The sequence below is a fragment of the Cajanus cajan genome, chromosome 8 (genome assembly GCF_000230855.2).
Source record: "Cajanus cajan strain Asha chromosome 8, NIPB_CcT2T_4, whole genome shotgun sequence".
Classification (NCBI taxonomy): Eukaryota; Viridiplantae; Streptophyta; class Magnoliopsida; order Fabales; family Fabaceae; genus Cajanus; species Cajanus cajan.
In genome coordinates, this window is record NC_138524.1 from 18,577,506 (window position 1) to 18,595,956 (window position 18,451).

Genomic DNA, 18,451 nt, shown 5'->3' on the forward strand with positions numbered 1-18,451 from the left:
AGAATCTAGAAATTTGGAAAAGCTTAATAAATCTAAAATTTAAGATAATTTACCAAGATTATTAAAATTTAAGTGAAAAATGTTCTGGTTATTTCTAGAATTTCATTATTATTTTAGAAACCTTCTAATGACGTGTCTAAATGAAGCAACAAGTACAACTTGTTACAGCTAATAAAGAAATATTGGTCCATCATGCACCACTTATCTCACTAGCTCACCGTAGAACTTTTCATAAACTAAAACAAAGTACATAACACACATGAGTGACTCGTTGTTCATCGTTAACAATGTTGAAGTACTTGTATAAGAACTAAAATGAATGTTTTTTAAGTATAGAAATTAAAAAGTAAATTCGTAACTACACAAATTAAATGAGCAACTAATCTAGTATGTTATCAATTTTTGCTAACAAATTACCATTAGAATTGTCATAAACTAAAACATAAAACACATAACACACATGAGTGACTCGTCATAAACTAACAATGTTGAAGTACATGTATTAAAATGAATATTTTATAAGTATAGAAATTAAAAAATAAACTTTTCGTAGTTACACGGATTAAATGAGTAATCTACTATGTTATCAATTTGTGCTAACAAATTACCATTAGAATTGTCAAAATGGATCAATCTAGTCTCACCTAACTTTTACATTGATTTTCTTTCTTACCATTAGAATTGTCAAATGCATCAATCTAGTCTCACCTAATTTTTACACCGGTTTTCTTTCTTACCAGGTCTAACATGATAAATCAAGTCAAATTAAACCACTTAATTTATTTTAATAATTTTACATGTAATAAAAAAAAGGAAAAAACATTGAACGGACAAATAAGCCAAAATACCTTTTAAACCTAATTTTATTGGCCAGGTCTAGCTCAATTAGACCGTCAAACTGGGATAAATTAGCTTATCTTTTTTTACCTAAAAATAAAGAGTTTGACTTTTCAAGCCAATTTTGAGATCTCTGCCTACCATTGATGAGATTTCCAAAATATGTACATGATGAAAAATCATATCGATAAGAACCCAAAAGAACCGCACCACATAAAATGATAGATATTGTAGCTACATATCCCAAGACCTTATCAACCTCGAACTAGAATCTCTTACTCTCGATGTGACTCAAGTTACATAATTTACAATTGGATCTAACACACATAAGGTACCAAGACTCTCAAATCTCACGAGTGACAAAAAAAACTTCTTAATTTTTTGTTTTCTTGCTATTTATTGAACAACTTAAGAGTGGTCTAAATTATTTCATGTCAAGATTCAGAGAAACTTCACAACTACGTTATATTGCAAATTACAATTAACAATTCTTGTCTTCATTGTATTGTATCTCATACATTTATTTGGATACATAAAACAAAGGTAAAGAAGGAATCATAATAATAACACATTCACTAGTTATGTATCATAAAATATGTGACATGTCCACATTAGAAGGTGAAGCTTTATCATTTTCTTGCCTGCATTTCCTATCTTGCATCTAACGATGTGATGGAAAGTTATTAACGGATCCCAGATTGTGATTTTCCAATAAAAAATTTGCTTCAGATGTAACATCTATTTCAGTGTAGAAACCAGGAACCTTTGGGTTTGGCAATAATTTATCACCATTCAACATTAAAACCACTGATGACATGTCTGGCCTATCTTCTGGTCTTTGTTGCACACACAAGAGGCCTACTTGTATGCATCGTATGACTTCCGAAGGCATGAATTGTTCTCCGAATACTTCATCTAATAGCTATAGTGCTCTTTTTTTGGTCCATAATGTCCATGCCTAAGATGGATAGAATTAAATTAGTATGAGTTAAATAATTCCACTTATATCAATTAGCAACACAATTAGATCAATATACTTACATGTCCAAGAAGATTATTGCAGTGTTCTGGGTTTGAAAATTCTCTATTTTTTTTCCCACTTACAATCTCTAGAACTATCACACCATAACTAAAGACATCTGATCTCACTGAAAAGTGTCCACGTGTAGCATACTCAGGTGACATATAACCACTAAAAATAAAAACATTCAAATAAAAAAATTAAAACTTAATAGCATAATGTAAAGGAATCATAGTCAAATAGAAACTTACTATGTTCCAGCCACCCTATTGGTGTTTGCCTCAACTTGATCTCCCAAAAATGATGGAGCCAAGCCAAAGTCTGATATTTTGGGGTCCAAATTAGCATCTAGTAAAATATTGCTAGTTTTTAGGTCTCTATGAATAATTCTCAACCTAGAGTCTTGATGAAGATACAAAAGTCCACGAGCAATGCCACTAATAATGCTGAAACGCTTACACCAATCTAACAACTTTTTGGTTTCATCTAGCTAAAAACATGCTTGCATTTAGCATAGAAGTTGCAGTGTCCATAATTTTGTAAAGTACAAACAAGCAATAAGATAAAAATTGCCATAGAGTTTTAGAATAAATGGTAAGAGCTCCTTCCAAAAACAAAGTAGTCCAAACTTTGGTTGGGCATGTATTCATAAATTAACATTTTTTCTTCTCCTTCGATGCAGCAACCCAGAAGCTTTACAAGATTACGGTGCTGAAGTTTTGCAATCAATGCTACTTCATTTTTGAACTCTTCTAATCCTTGCTCAGACTTCTTTGAAAGCCTTTTGACAGCGAACTCTTGTCCATCTATCAGTTTTCCCTGAAAAGGTCCACATGCTAAAGTTATAAATATTTTTTATGAAAATAGTTATGCTATTTTGGTTATCAGTTTTCATTATCACCTTGAATACGGGTCCAAAGCCACCTTCTCCAAGCTTGTTTTTAGTTGAAAATTTTTCAGTAGCATTAGCTAAGACTGACAAATCAAAAGTTGGCAAATCAGGATCTTCTTTTCTCTGTTTAATTTTGTAACATTTGCCGTAAAGTATTCTTGCTGTACCTGATTGGTTGCAAGATAACAGTATTTAAACACTAACATGTAAAATGCATATACTTTGTTTTCTTCTTTGCTTCTTCTTAATTGGCTATATTCAATGGTAAATTATGTCTATGTACTTACCTGGATTTTTTATTATAAATATGCATACACATATGACTAATCCAAAAATAATCATTCCAACTGCGATTTCTACTATCTTTTTCTTGATGTTTCCATGGCCACCATGATCTAAAAGAAACAGAACATCATCAGTCACTAACATTAACCACAACAGCTCTACTGATTTATGGTAAGAAAGTGAATCGTGCTGAGTGAAGGAGAAAACATTGTATTTAATTTAAAAAATAATTGACATACAACCAACCGAATGGTATAATCTTGCAACTAACTTTAGTTGCAGTTGTTAGAAAAATCTTGCGACTTTACTCCACCTTTCTGTCTTAAAATAATGCAATAATCAACACCAAACCGAACGGTAAAAGATTGCAAAGAAATTGAAGGCAAAAATCAAATAAAAATGTCGATGGAGTACCTAATTCTGAAGCAGGGACTCTGATATACAAATCTTGTCCCGATTGGGAGAATTTCCTCATGTCAACCAGACTATTAAACCAAAGCAGACAGCCACTTCCTCCATCACGAATATCTAAATTGGCATATCCTTTTGTTGAGACCACTCGAAGTGATCAGACTCGAAAACGGTTCAACTAATTTAGATTACCATACATGGAAGACTTATAACTAGTCCTAAGAGGGGGTACTCGAGACAGGGCCGAGTTAAGATTCGAGAGCATTCGAGCTGGAAACAAGATGTCACATGGAAACATTCAAGGTAAGGTCGAACATAATGCACTTTGGAAAAGTCAAAATGGCTAAGCCAGAAGCGGTTATCTAAATCAAGGAAAAGAATAGGAACACGCGGGAAGAGCGGTTTAAAGAAGTTATTCTGAACCACGTAGCAAACGTAGTGGGTAGCGGTTATGGATTAAGAGTATACGTGTGCAGAAGTAACCACCCATTGTGTCTCTATAAATAGAAAGATCACGGACCTCTTCAGGGTCCGAAAAACTCATACCTAAATAGAACTCTGAAGCACTCTCCGCCTGCGCGCATATGGCTTTTGTGTATGGAATCGTGTTTGGGTATGACCCCTTTTCGACCATGTTTTCTTTTCTTTTCTAGATTAGGCGTAGAGTAGTCTTTTTATTGTTTTTGTCTTTGCTTGTAATGATGATGCCATAAGGTACAAGACGTATGAACCATGATTTGTATTGGACATATATGCATTGTTCATTCTGTTCACGTTATTATTTGCCTGCATGATTGTTACTTGTTGGTATTTGTCGAAGAGCATTTGGAAACAAGTAATCACTAGTATTCGTTTCCGGTAGTAATAAGGTATTAACACAGTAAAACACTTAAACAGTAAACACCTAAATTGAAATACACTGTATGCTAGTCTAAAGAAAAAGAATCCAAGACGAATTCCACCGTAAACAAATTGGCACGCCCGGTGGGACTCGTTTAATTTAAAACAAATTGGACTAGTTTTAGGTGCTTGGATTGCATGAGATTGAGGAGTGGAAGAACTATGTCTACGTCTGATAACATGAACGCAAACCATAATAATGTAGATGTAGAACAGCCTAACCCCAATCTTGATAATGTCACCAATGTGACCAGGGGGGCAAGATCTCCTCCTGTGTTGCTTGAAAACCATGCTAGGCATAATAATACCACTCAAGAGTTAGTAAATGTTACTAGAGAGTACCCTTGGGGTATGCCACCTAATTGGCGAAGTACCCAACCTGCGTATGTCGAAATGCCAATGTTTTATAGGGCCAAATTCACAAATGAATATATCCCCACAGGGATATAATCCTGGGCCAAGTGGATTGGGTTTTGTGATGCAAGACCCATATCAGCATGTAGGAACGAGTCAGGAAGGTTCATTAATTCGACAGGGTAGTTACATGCCCACGGGTATTAGTAATCAAGCAATGATGGCCCTTCGACAACAAATGGACCATAGTAATCATGACATGGTCAATTTGTTGTCAACTCAGATGCATAACATTATGACACCCCTTTACGAGCTAATAAACAAAATAGGAGATAAGTTGGGTAATGGGCCTCCTTCGAGAGCAATGAGTGTGAATTTGAATGATACAGAGAACCCTGGGGGGCATGGAAATTTGCAAAACATAGTTCGACCTAATAGGAACCCTAATGATAATTTAGATCAAATGGTAGAAAGGATATTGAATAGACATGGATTCGATGTAGGTCGAAATGAACGCCCATACTTTGTGTCAGCCTTTCCAGATTATATTACACAGGTAGAATTACCCCGTGGAGTGAAAGTCCCAAAATTCTCGAAATTTGCAGGAGAATTAACTGAATCAACAGTTGAACACATAGCTAGGTATGGGGTCGAATGTGGGGATTTGGCTAATAACGAATACTTGAAAATGAAATATTTCCCAAGTTCTTTGACCAAACATGCTTTCACCTGGTTTACTACCTTACCCCCTAAATCGATACATACTTGGGTACAGCTAGAGGGTAGCTTTCATGAGCATTTCTTTCGAGAGGAAACAAAGGTTAGTATAGTCGATCTAATGAATATCAAAAGGCAAAGTAATGAAACATTAGATGACTATTTAAATAGGTTCAGGCAATTAAAATCTCGATGCTATACTAATATTCCAGAACATGAATTGGTTAGAATTGCTGCAACAGGTTTAGACTTCTCAATACGCAAAAAATTAGTAAACGAACAATTAAGGGATATGGCTCAACTCGCTGAGAAAGTAAGGAGGATTGAACAAATTAAATTAGAAAAGGAAAAGTTGAGGAAATTTGACAAGTTCGTTCGAAAAGAAAAGATAGCGTATTTAAAAAGTTCCGAGTTAAGTGAGGATTCTAATTATGAAGTAGCAAGTGAAGATTTCGAGATTAATTTGGCAGAATTACGTCCTGGACCTACGTACCAATGTCAAATGCTAAAACCAGGAGGTAATACAGAAGGGAATTCGAGTAAGAAGTATAGTTTCGATATAACTAAGGCAGAAAAAATATTTGATATTTTATTAAAAGATAAACAAATTATCCTTCCAGAGAATCATAAAATCCCACCATTCGAGCAAAGGAAAGGAAAGAAGTTCTGTAAATATCATAATATGTATGGGCATTGGACTAACAATTGTGTACGTTTCAGGGATCTGATCGAAAAGGCGATTACTGATGGTCGTCTAGCATTCGAGGAAAAGGATATGAAAGTCGACACAGACCCATTTGCTGCTCATACTGGTTATGTCGAACCGGTCCCTTTGGGGATCAACATGGTGGATGTCACTGTGGAAGAGGATGAAAACATCGAGCCTATCTCTGATGAGAAACTCGAAGAATTAATGGAGGACTTTGCTAAGGAGCAAGGACCTATTTACCCAAAGGAGGGAGACAGCCTAGTCGAGTTCCTCTCGAAAAAGAAAGAGGCAGATAAGGAGGTCATGTTATGTCCTCGTTGTAGTGCCGTTTTTGACAGAGCTGCTGCCAAAGCCTTCGAAAAATCAGAAATGCTGAAAAGCTACAAAGCTAAAAAGCTGCGTGAAAGAGCCCAGGTTTGTGAAGGGTCGAAGGCAGGATTGACTATGAGGCAAATTCATATGCCTCAATATAATGCTCCTGTCGGAAAAATGGAGATGTATAATTCTTCCAGATTTGGCAATACTTATGTGCCTAATGCGAATGTGCCTGTGGGAAAATGGAACACTCCCCCTAGACTAAGCTTGGGAGGCATGGGTCGAGGAAAACAAATAATGAACCAGACTAACCACCCTATGCAAGGGGTTCCCGGGAAGATGCCAAACCCTATGACAGGGCCTAGTCGAGTTAATTCTGGGGGATACGGACGTGGTTTTCGACAACCCATGAATAACATGACCAAGACTCAGTGGAGGAGACAACAAAGGATGAGAAAGGCTACTTTCGAGGGAGTCAAGGGAAACCGATTCTCGGTCCCAGTACCTCCAAAAGGGGAAGCTTCTCGAAAATTCCTAGAGGAAGATGAAGATATGATCACAGACTGCTTTGAAAGTGGATTCGAGGACTCCTTAGAGGACATTTGTGGAATAGTTTCCATTTTTCCAACTGAGTTTGCTGAGGCTATGGAGGCCGTGAATGAACAAGAGGATGTTTATCGTGAAGATTATTTCGAGGATCCTAATTATGAGTCTAAGGTAATTTGGGTGAACCAGATTTCGAGGGTAGTTCCTAAGTTTAATTCTGCTGTGTTCGACTCCCCTACCGAAGAAATGAAAAATCACCTGAAGCCTCTCCTGTTGACCTTAATGATCGAAGGGCAGGAAGTTAATAAGGTCTTGGTAGATGGAGGTGCAGCTGTGAATATCTTGCCCAAAACAATGCTAAAAAGGTTTGGGAAATCCTCGACTGATCTAAAACCCCACAATATAATGATTTCTGATTACGCAGGGAAGTCTTCAAACCCTGAAGGCATGGTCCTACTCGATGTACAGATTGGAAGTGTGAAGAGGACCACTATGTTCATAGTGACGCCTTCTAAAGCAAATTTTAATGTGTTGCTGGGTCGAGAATGGATCCATGGAATAGGTGTCGTTCCTTCGACAGATCATCAGAAAATCTTTTTCTGGAATGATGATGAAGGGCTAGAAGTACTTGAAGCTGATCAGAAAACGTATGAAGTAGGGATGTATTTCGCTGACCAACAGCTGACAGCTTTTGCGAAAACTAAGCCTTTCGATGCTCATAATTCTGGAATGATGGATGAGGAAGAAGGAGTAAAGAAAACCTTTTGCTGGGATGTTAGGAAAGGTTTTATGATTCGAGCCGATAAAGATTCGGCTCCAACGGAAGAATGAGAAATGAAGATGTTTATTCGAGCTTTTTAGCTCGAATATCGGCTTACATAGCCGATCAAACGGCCAATATGGCCGATGAAGTTGAAAGTGAAAAAGAGGGTTACAGAAAAGATACGGCCTCTTGGGCTGAAGAAAAACAAAAAATAGAAAAACAAAGAGGCCAAAGAGTCTCTAACGAAAAAGAAAAACAAGAAGTTGAAAATCAAGGAGATCAACAAGTCTCGAAAGAGAAACAAAACCAAAAAATAGAAGATCAAATTGAAGGGCAAGAGTTTGCATCAAAGCTAGATTGTATCTTCGATGATTCACCGTTAGGATTTGAAAGGCCTATACAGGAGGAGTATAAATTAGAATCCCAAGATCATCTCGATGAGATTAACTTGGGAACGGTCGAAGAACGAAGAATAACATACATCAGCAAGTTCTTGCAAGGAGAATTCAAGGAGGAATTAATTCGAGTATTGCATGAATATAAGGACTGTTTTGCATGGGATTATGATGAAATGCCGGGATTGAATCGAGAATTGGTGGAACACCGTTTACCCATGATATCCGGAAAGAAACCCATTAAGCAAAATCCTCGAAGATTCGCTCCAGAAGTGATCGAGAAAATCAAAGAAGAGATAGAGAGATTATTAAAGGCAAAGTTCATTAGAACTTCAAGATATCCTGAATGGGTTTCGAATGTAGTACCTGTGATTAAAAAGAATGGGAAACTCAGGGTATGCATTGATTTTCGAGATCTTAATACAGCAACGCCCAAGGACGAATATCCTATGCCTATTGCTGAAACCATGATAGACGCTGCAGCAGGTAATGAAATTATGAGTTTACTCGATGGTTACTCTGGATATAATCAAATCTATATAGCAGCTAATGATGTATCGAAAATTGCTTTTCGATGTCCAGGTGCATTAGGCATGTATGAGTGGGTAATGATGCCATTCGGACTAAAAAATGCCGGTGCAACTTATCAAAGAGCAATGAATTTAATCTTCCATGATTTGATTGGTAAGTTTGTGCAGGTATATATTGATGACATAATTGTTGGCTCGAAACAAAAGAAAGACCATTTGTATCATTTGAAACTAGCCTTCGAGAAAATGAGGAAACATGGTTTGAAAATGAATCCACTGAAATGTGCTTTTGGTGTTACAGCAGGTGAATTCTTAGGATTTATTATACACCAGAAAGGGATCGAGGTGGATAAGAACAAAACTAAAGCCATCATGGAGACCAGGCCTCCATCGAATAAGAAAGAGCTTCAATCTCTCTTAGGTAAGGTGAACTTTTTGAGAAGATTTATCTCGAATTTATCTGGTAAAACTAAAGTGTTCTCTCCTTTGCTGCGTTTACGAAAGGAGCAGGAATTTCGATGGAACGAGGAGCACCAGAAAGCGTTCGAGGAAATTAAGGCTTACTTAGCTCATCCTCCAGTACTTGCACCTATCTCTAAAGGAAAGCAACTCAAGTTGTATATCTCAGCTAGCGATTCGACTATTGCGGGCATGCTGGCGCAAGATGATGATAATGGTATCGAGAGGGTCATTTATTATCTAAGTCGAATGTTAGTAGGAGCAGAAGTTCGATATTCTCCTTTAGAGAAATTATGTTTAAGTTTATATGTTGCTTGTACAAAGTTGAAGTACTATATTAGGACTCGTGATGTTGTAATATTTTGTCGAAGTAATGTGATTAAGTATATGTTGTGTAAACCTGTTCTACATTCTCGAGTTGGTAAATGGGCGCTTGCATTAACTGAATATTCGCTCACTTTTGAACCATTGAAAGCAACTAAAGGCCAAATACTTGCAGATTTTCTTGCTGATCACTCGAGAGAAATAAAAGATAATTTATACTTAACCACCAAACCTTGGCAATTATATTTCGACGGGTCCAAACATGCATTAGGTGCTGGAATAGGTCTTTTAATAATAAACCCCCAAGGAGTGCCAACCAAAGTGTCATTCGAAACAGACAAAAGATATTCGAACAATGAGACTGAATATCAAGCGTTGATAACTGGGCTCGAAATACTAATGGAATTGGGTGCTCGAAATATATTGATTCATGGTGATTCTCAATTAGTCATCAAACAATTAACACAGGAATATAAATGTTTAAATGAGAAGTTAATTGGGTTAAGAGCTCGAGTTATACAATTACTTAATGTGTTTGATGAAGTTAAATTACAACATATCCCTCGAGGTTCAAATACTATAGCAAATGAGTTAGCTCAAATTGCCTCAGGGTATAAGGTAAGTAAAAAATGCTTGGAAAAATTATCGTATGTACAAGGTGAATGGGTAGATCATCAAGAAATACTGAATATGGATCCTTCATCTTCGAGTCAACAAGATTGGAGAAGTAAATTGATTGAATACTTACAAAATCCCAATGTAAAAGTAGAAAGAAAAATTAAACTCCAGGCTCTCAATTATATGCTGTTAGATAATGAATTGTATAAAAGAGGTTTCGATGGAGTCTTGTTTAAGTGTCTCGGAGATCACGAAAGTTATATAGCTATGGCAGAGACACATGAAGGTATTTGTGGAGCACATCAGGCTGGAAAGAAGATGAAGTGGGTTTTGTCGAGAAAAGGGTTGTATTGGCCAACCATGATAAAGGATTGTATAGAATTCGCGAAAAGCTGTGAGGAATGCCAAAAACATGGACCTATACAAAAAGCACCAGCCAGTGAGTTGCATTCGATCATCAAACTTTGGCCATTTCGAGGATGGGCAATGGATTTAATTGGACAAATACATCCACCTTCTTCAAAAAATCACAAATATATATTAGTGGCCATAGATTATTTTACAAAATGGGTTGAAGCTATTCCTTTAAAAGAAGTCGAGCAAAAAGATATAATTGATTTTATCGAAGATCATATTATTACAAGGTTTGGAATTCCTCAAACAATCACTACTGATCAAGGTACGGTTTTTACAGGCCGAAATGTTGCTCGATATGCAGAATCAAGAGGGATTAAGTTAATTACTTCAACACCATATTATGCTCAAGCTAATGGTCAAGTCGAAGCTGCTAATAAAGTGGTTATTGGATTAATTAAAAAACATATATCAAATAAACCTCGAAGTTGGAATGAAACTCTTGTTCAAGTATTATGGGCCTATAGGAACTCACCTCGAGACGCCACGAAAACAACCCCATATAAATTAGTATATGGCCATGAGGCTATTCTTCCTATCGATATTAACTTACAATCAATTCACATACAAAAACAAAATGAATTACCCGTGGAAGATTATTGGAATTTAATGTATGATGAATTGATTTCTTTAGAGGAATAAAGATTAATTGCGTTACAGAATATTGTTCAACAGAAAGAAAGAGTCGAGAAAACCTATAATAAGAGAGTAAATATGCAACGTTTTCGAGTCGGAGAATTGGTATTAAAAGTTATACTTCCCATGGATCAAAAATCTCGATATTTGGGGAAGTGGTCGTATAATTGGGAAGGTCCTTTTTTAGTAGAGCAAGTATATTCAAAGAACGCATATGTAATTAAGGAGATAAATAATTCAAGTGCAAGCAAAGTCATAAATGGAAAATATTTAAAACATTTCCATAAGAGAGCAGATGAATAATTGTTCAATACAAGGCAAATATAAATTAAAAGGTCGAAAAACAGATAAGAAGAACAAATTATTGCAAAAATTGCTTCTTGAAATCCTCGAAAGCCTTGTAAGCTTCATCCAAATTTTTCTTGCGAGAGGCACATTGAGACTCCAAGTGCTTTTTCTGCTCCAAAGTCTTGGCTAGTCGAGAAGAAATAGCTTTGCCCTCTTCCTTAAGCCCTGTCTGATGCTGCTTAATTTCTTGACTCTTAACTTTCACACCATCCTTCTTCGAGCGAGTTCTATCAAGCTCATGCTTTAAAGCTTCGATCGCGTGCTCGATATCAGCCTCTTCCTTTTGCAAAGCCTGCAAAGAAGAGATCATGTCTTCTGTTGATTTCTTGATGGAAATCAATTCGTCTCGGATTTTTTCGAGCTTAGCACGATCTCCTTCAGTCTCGACCTCAATTTGGGCTACTTCTTGATATGCAGTAGACCATTGAGTTCGAAGTTCCCATGCACGGCTAAAAGGCTTGATAAAAGATTGAAGCTCCAAAGAAATGTCAGAAGGAAGGTCAGAATAGCTCAGCAGGTCATCAAGCATTTGTTGAACTTCTGTTTTAAATTCAGGGATAAGGAAAGCTTGATCGAGATCTTCGACATATGCCTTCAATCGAAAGGATTCGAGCAAGGGTTGGTAAGAAGGTACTTCAGAAGCCGGTTCAACAGTGGGCAATTTCTCTTTTTCTGACCCAGAAGGACCACTGGTCCAGTTATCCAAGACCTCGAAGATACTATTGATATCTTCATCCTCGTCGTTGAAGAAACTCATCAAATCTAAATCTGGTGAGGGAATGGAAGAGAGGCCCTGGACAGAAGAAGTAGCGCCTCCCTGGGTCGAAGGAGAAGTAGTAAAAGGCCGGGGAGATTCAGTAGAACCTACACAAGGGGAAATACATAAGAAATCTCTATTAAACAAGTTATCATATCAAAAAGTAAAGTCGAAAGAAATATACCCTTGTGTGGACTCAAGGGAGGTCGTAACTCAAAAGAGGGTTCACCTTGAGCAGAGTCTGGTTGCGGCTCCACATGGGTCAAAGGCTCTGGTTGGAGAACCTTACCCTCTTCAGCCTGAAGAGGAACCTCTATCGAAGCCATCACTGAGGCCAGCGTTGCAACATCCACTGGGGAAGTAGGCAACTGATGAAATGAAAGGGTAGGTTAGAAGATTAAGTTGAAACACGGGAAAATTTGAAGTCGAAAGGTATGAGAACATGAACCTGTTGAGTCACTTCAGTGACAAGAGGTACGTTTTTCTGTATCTCTCGAGACATGTCTTGAGAGGAGTCCAAGGGGATGATCTCGATATCCTATTGAGGAAATGTTAGACAAATCAAAAATATAAAGCAAATGAGAGTAAAAATCGAAATACCTTTGGAACAGATTTCATGGCGTCGCTAAGTAGCTTCCCGCCAGAAGGTTGATGGGATTTCTTGGGAAGAGGCAAGACCATTTTCCCTTTTCCCTTGTCTTGCTTTTTTGTGGTCGAGACCTGAATTAAAAGGGATTGAAAGGTAAGTAATTAATTATGAAATATGAGTATGAGAATAACCTTTATGTTTGAATTAAACTACTTACAGTTTTGGTACTGTCCGAATCCACTCTTGGTTTTTTTTTAGGTTTCTTGTTTCTTTGAGGCTTCGATACTCTGTGAAGTTGAAGTTAGTTCAAAAGGAGTGAAATAGAGTATTATAATATTAGTAGAGAAAGGCTGCAATCGAAACAAGACAAACCTTCGAACGTAAAGAAACCTTTTCAGCAGCGGTTTTTCTTTTTCGACCTTTCTTCGAAACACCCTCGTCTTCGTCACTCTCCCAATCAGGAGTGGGATCAGGATGTCGAGGAACACGCTGAGGAATAGCAGCTGCAAGGATGGACCAAAAAGTGAGACAAGTTCGAGGTATACTCGAAAAACAAGTAAATGAGAAATATTTACCAGGAGGAGGGTTAACGTTATTGACCCAACATAATGGCCACCACTTGTTTCGAGGAAAATCGTACACGGAACATCGCGCGTAGGTAACTTTATGCTTTACGGGAATTTCTTTGCGCTCAAGGTAAAACGGGTCGAGTGTTTTCACCCAAGGAGGATGAGATACATGTTTAACCAGGCCAAAAAGGGCATTTGGAAGAGGAGGTATATACTTTGGACAAAATTTTTCGAAATTAGTTTTACCAAGAGGGTTTATTACCTTTTTCGAGCGTATGTTCCATTGTACCATTTTCGATAAAGACACAGAAGCGTCAAAGATGGTGCGGTGTACATTGTCAGGTCGATAACAAACCTTAAAAAATTGTTCGAATTGATAAATGATAAGTTGATTCTTGAAAGTACCTGGTTGTTTAGACCCCTGCGAACAAGAAAGAGGAGAGTTGATCAGCTTCTTCAAAAATATATCGAAATAGATAAGCTTATCAGTACAATACTGGCACCACCAACGAAGGTAACATCTAGAAACTAAGAAAGAAGGTGAGAAGTTGCAAGGGGTAAGTGTAAGCTTCTTGTCAGGACGCAAAATGAATCGTAGAACCTCTTCATAGTTCCCAGATTCGACGCAGATGTCAGCGTCTATACCCTCTTTTCGACGAAGGGGAAGAGGTTTCATCTGGCACAATCCAAATTGTCGGGCAAAGAGTTGAGGGTGGTAAGGGTAAACTCGAACATCTCTTTGCCTCATACCAGAAAAAAGTAGATCCCATGATAAAAAGCCAAACCAAGTCTCGATCATATCTGAAGCAATATCCCCCACTTGGTTGTTCTGTCGAAGCCAAGGAGGACCTATCAGGGAAGGTCGAATAAACGGAGCCAAATCTTCACTGAATTCCGTGAAGTTAAGGATAGTCTCTATGTAGAGTCCAAAATTATTTACAGAGCGTTTTCGAGGGGTTAAAGTTGTCAGTCGAGCCCCTTCGAGTTCACAAGAAGAGTTAAAGATTGAAGAAAGGGAAAGTTTTTTCTCGAAGATGGCATTGAGCCATAGTTGAAGTAACCAAAGTGGACCAGAAAGATTTCGAGGGCCGGATTCGCGAAATAGACTCTCAGAAGCTTCATCAAGACAAGTGTAAAGAGAAGCCAATAGCAGTTTACTTAAGCAAATCTTCTTCTTCAAGTGTAAGGCTTGAGCAAGAGTGTAATAGTATTTTGGTACTTGAAGAGAAGGCGTGCAGAAAACACAAGCAGATAACCAGTATAATAAAAAAGCAATATGTTCAGAAGGTGAAACGGAAGTCCCAGGTTGTCCCATATGTGCGTTTATGAAAGCTAAATAGGTCTTTTTATCCCAAGAAATTGAAAGGTCTTTGATCGAAATTTCATCATCGAAAACGTCAGGGTAAAACCTATCTCCTAAGGGGGACAAACCAGTGATAGCGGCAATATCTAACAAAGTGGGGCAAACAAATCCACAAGGAAACTTGAAGGCTCTCGTCTCCTTGTTCCAGAAGAAAATTGCGGAAAGCAACATTTGGGGGTCGAAGAGATGTAGATCAAATTTTGCAAGTTGAATGAACTCTGAAATCCCCGTCTCGACCCAAGACGAACTCATGGCATCTTCCACGCGTAATAGCCATTGAAGATGTCTATCCTTGGTAGGGGGAAATGCTCGAAAAATCTTAGTAGTATCTTTAAACAAAGAAAGGTCTATGGAGGGCGAGTGGATGAAGGGCAAAGCAGAAGAATCCTCTGGGAGCATAGTGTTACCAAATTTTTTCTTGTTTTGACCCATGAATGGTCCTAAAAAAGCATGAATATTACCATTCTCAAGAGAGAAGGGAAGAAGTACCTGAGAATTGTAAATCTTGAGACTGGCTTCTTCCATGCCAGGGATAGGCACAAAGGTCTCATTGCCTTCAGGAATGGTGTGCATTGGGGCGTTAGTCATCAGTAATGTTCCTGCCTGAGTAGAAGTGGCTGCAGCAGTGGTGGTAGTAGCAGCAGAAGCCATTGTTGTAGACAAAACTGGGGATGACCCAGTAGTAGGGGACACCGTTGAAGCTACGGCGGCAGAAGTTGAAGCAGCAGAGGAAGCCATGGACGTTAGAAGAAAGCGAAGGAGCACCGAAGAAGAAGAAGTAGAAGGCTTGAGCGTGAAGAAAGCAAATAGTGAAAACGGTGGATTAACCCTAGAGTGAAAAAGGATATAAAGGGGGCAAAAAATCTGATGGGCTTAAAGTGTAATGGGCTTAAACAAATGAATTTTTCAAACAAATTAGTGGTTTTTAAAATTTAGTGATTATAACAACTGCCAAATATTTTGGTAACAGCAAAAGACACAAACACGCGCCGTATATGCAGTTAATGTCACCTCAACGGTCATGTACATTAAATGCTGATTTTAGTGCGAGCCAGAGTAGGGTTTCATCGAAAGAAAATACTCCTCTTAGAGATATTAGTTAAAGAGAACTTAGATAGGAATTCGAATCTTTCTAGAACGAACAATCAAGATTGAATTCCTAGGGGGGCATTTGTTGAGACCACTCGAAGTGATCAGACTCGAAAACGGTTCAACTAATTTAGATTACCATACATGGAAGACTTATAACTAGTCCTAAGAGGGGGTACTCGAGACAGGGCCGAGTTAAGATTCGAGAGCATTCGAGCTGGAAACAAGATGTCACATGGAAACATTCAAGGTAAGGTCGAACATAATGCACTTTGGAAAAGTCGAAATGGCTAAGCCAGAAGCGGTTATCTAAATCAAGGAAAAGAATAGGAACACGTGGGAAGAGCGGTTTAAAGAAGTTATTCTGAACCACGTAGCAAACGTAGTGGGTAGCGGTTATGGATTAAGAGTATACGTGTGCAGAAGTAACCACCCATTGTGTCTCTATAAATAGAAAGATCACGGACCTCTTCAGGGTCCGAAAAACTCATACCTAAATAGAACTCTGAAGCACTCTCCGCCTGCGCGCATATGGCTTTTGTGTATGGAATCGTGTTTGGGTATGACCCCTTTTCGACCATGTTTTCTTTTCTTTTCTAGATTAGGCGTAGAGTAGTCTTTTTATTGTTTTTGTCTTTGCTTGTAATGATGATGCCATAAGGTACAAGACGTATGAACCATGATTTGTATTGGACATATATGCATTGTTCATTCTGTTCACGTTATTATTTGCCTGCATGATTGTTACTTGTTGGTATTTGTCGAAGAGCATTTGGAAACAAGTAATCACTAGTATTCGTTTCCGGTAGTAATAAGGTATTAACACAGTAAAACACTTAAACAGTAAACACCTAAATTGAAATACACTGTATGCTAGTAAAACACTTAAACAGTAAACACCTAAATTGAAATACACTGTATGCTAGTCTAAAGAAAAAGAATCCAAGACGAATTCCACCGTAAACACCTTTACAAGAACAGTTTTTAAGACATGACTTCCGACATTCATCAAGGTTCATGGTTCTATTAAACCATGATGAAGACGTGTCTGGCAATTTCAGGTGTGTGTATGTCAAGAAGCCATCTGTATAACTGTTATTGCAATTAGATTTGTTCCTTGAAACGCAATCTTCAAACCAAACTGCTATATTCCATTGATCGGGTGACTTTGGAACATAACCTCGCAGGCATTCACAAGTTGCTCGGTTACCATCTGAACTGCATATAGAATTTGAACCACAAAAGGCATAATTCTCGCACTGATCTTCCTCCCCAGTTGAGGTGACTTGCAAGGTTCTTCTTTGAGTTGTCCAATACAAACTCTGCACTGTGCCTGAAGGAGTCAGTTTATGTACCCTGAAGATCGATGGAACAACAAGGTCGTACTCATAATACACCTCTTTTTCATTGATGACAAAGTTTTGTGATATTTCAGGAACCGTAGTTGGTTTTGCAACTACAGACAAGCCATTCCATGACCCTTTTCTCGATTTTATATCAGGTCCCTTGAATATAATTATTTCAGGATATCCTCTAAGGTCAAGTTTTAAAGCATATTTTCCCTCAGCAGGATCGTTGTCACTATTCCAAGATGATATATATCTTTCTAGACCAGTCTCCAAGTTCCATCCAAGCTTCATTCCTGGGATCATTGTATCACCGATTTCATCAAAACTTTGCCACAAGAAACTGTTAGTTTCTTGTCCATTTTTCACAACAAAATTTCCGGAATCCAAAAGATGAGCAGTTGGATTATTCCCTTCGTTGCTTGATATGTTGGAAGACCAAATAGTGTTGTTTGTAGCATTGAGAAGCACATGAATCCCATTTTCATTGAGTTTGAGAAGTCCTGATTTATCATCAAGAGGTTTATTTCGGTTAGCCACCCACACCACTGTTAAAGGGGATACCTTTGTGTACCATGTTAGTACTTCCGTTTTGCTTTGTTTAACCTTTTTATAAGAAAACATATAAATATAATAATTTTTCATATATTTATTTTGATATTTTTATTTTCATTCATAATAAATATATTAATTGTTAAAATATAAATTAATTAAAAATTAAATAGGATATAAAAGTATTATTGACAAAAAAAATAATTAATAATATCTTAAACCTTAAAAATGATAAATAAATAAAGATAAAATTTAACTAAAATAATTGATAGTTAAAAAAGAGAGTTGAGCAAAAGACAATTGAACAAAGCCTAATGATATAAACATGTTCTAGTTGAACATCATTAATACCTTTTCATCTTGCAAAAAAAAATATGGAGATACAATTACAATTTCACATCATTAAAATATATAATTTCAAAATGAACGATACTAAATAAATGTTGAAATGTGTGTATAAATATCCTATAATAGTCTCATAAATAATATAAAAAATATATAATAACTCTTCTAATGATAAATATATCTCTCAAACAAATTCATAACACAATTCTAACACTTTTTTTTTTAAAAAAATTCTCATCTTGACTATAAAACTTCTATCAAATCTCAATAGACGTAAAGCAGGGAAGTTGTTCCACACACGACTCGGATGAGAAAAGTTGGGGTGAAGAGCAGTAAGTCGCATATCATTGTCATGGGAGAAGACAAG

The 18,451-nt window shown here is 37.3% G+C and overlaps 2 protein-coding genes and 1 pseudogene across 3 annotated transcripts; all 3 read right to left on the minus strand.

Moving 5' to 3' along the window:
• Positions 1 to 363: 363 nt before the first annotated feature.
• LOC145950800 (G-type lectin S-receptor-like serine/threonine-protein kinase SD1-1) lies at positions 364 to 2,436 on the minus strand (annotated as a pseudogene). Its single transcript, XR_014428651.1, has 3 exons — positions 2,110 to 2,436; positions 1,879 to 2,029; positions 364 to 1,795 (listed from the first exon to the last, which is right to left on the minus strand). The product of XR_014428651.1 is annotated as a G-type lectin S-receptor-like serine/threonine-protein kinase SD1-1 (transcript).
• LOC145950287 (G-type lectin S-receptor-like serine/threonine-protein kinase SD1-1) lies at positions 2,109 to 2,956 on the minus strand. Its single transcript, XM_083061369.1, has 4 exons — positions 2,918 to 2,956; positions 2,760 to 2,873; positions 2,558 to 2,677; positions 2,109 to 2,348 (listed from the first exon to the last, which is right to left on the minus strand). Exons 1-4 carry the CDS (start codon positions 2,954 to 2,956, stop codon positions 2,109 to 2,111), a joined length of 513 nt encoding a protein of 170 aa, XP_082917495.1.
• On the minus strand, positions 2,776 to 18,004 carry LOC109807091 (G-type lectin S-receptor-like serine/threonine-protein kinase At4g27290). Its single transcript, XM_083062576.1, has 3 exons — positions 16,809 to 18,004; positions 3,450 to 3,578; positions 2,776 to 3,145 (listed from the first exon to the last, which is right to left on the minus strand). Exons 1-3 carry the CDS (start codon positions 17,830 to 17,832, stop codon positions 3,009 to 3,011), a joined length of 1,290 nt encoding a protein of 429 aa, XP_082918702.1. The 5' UTR covers positions 17,833 to 18,004; the 3' UTR covers positions 2,776 to 3,008.
• Positions 18,005 to 18,451: the final 447 nt, after the last annotated feature.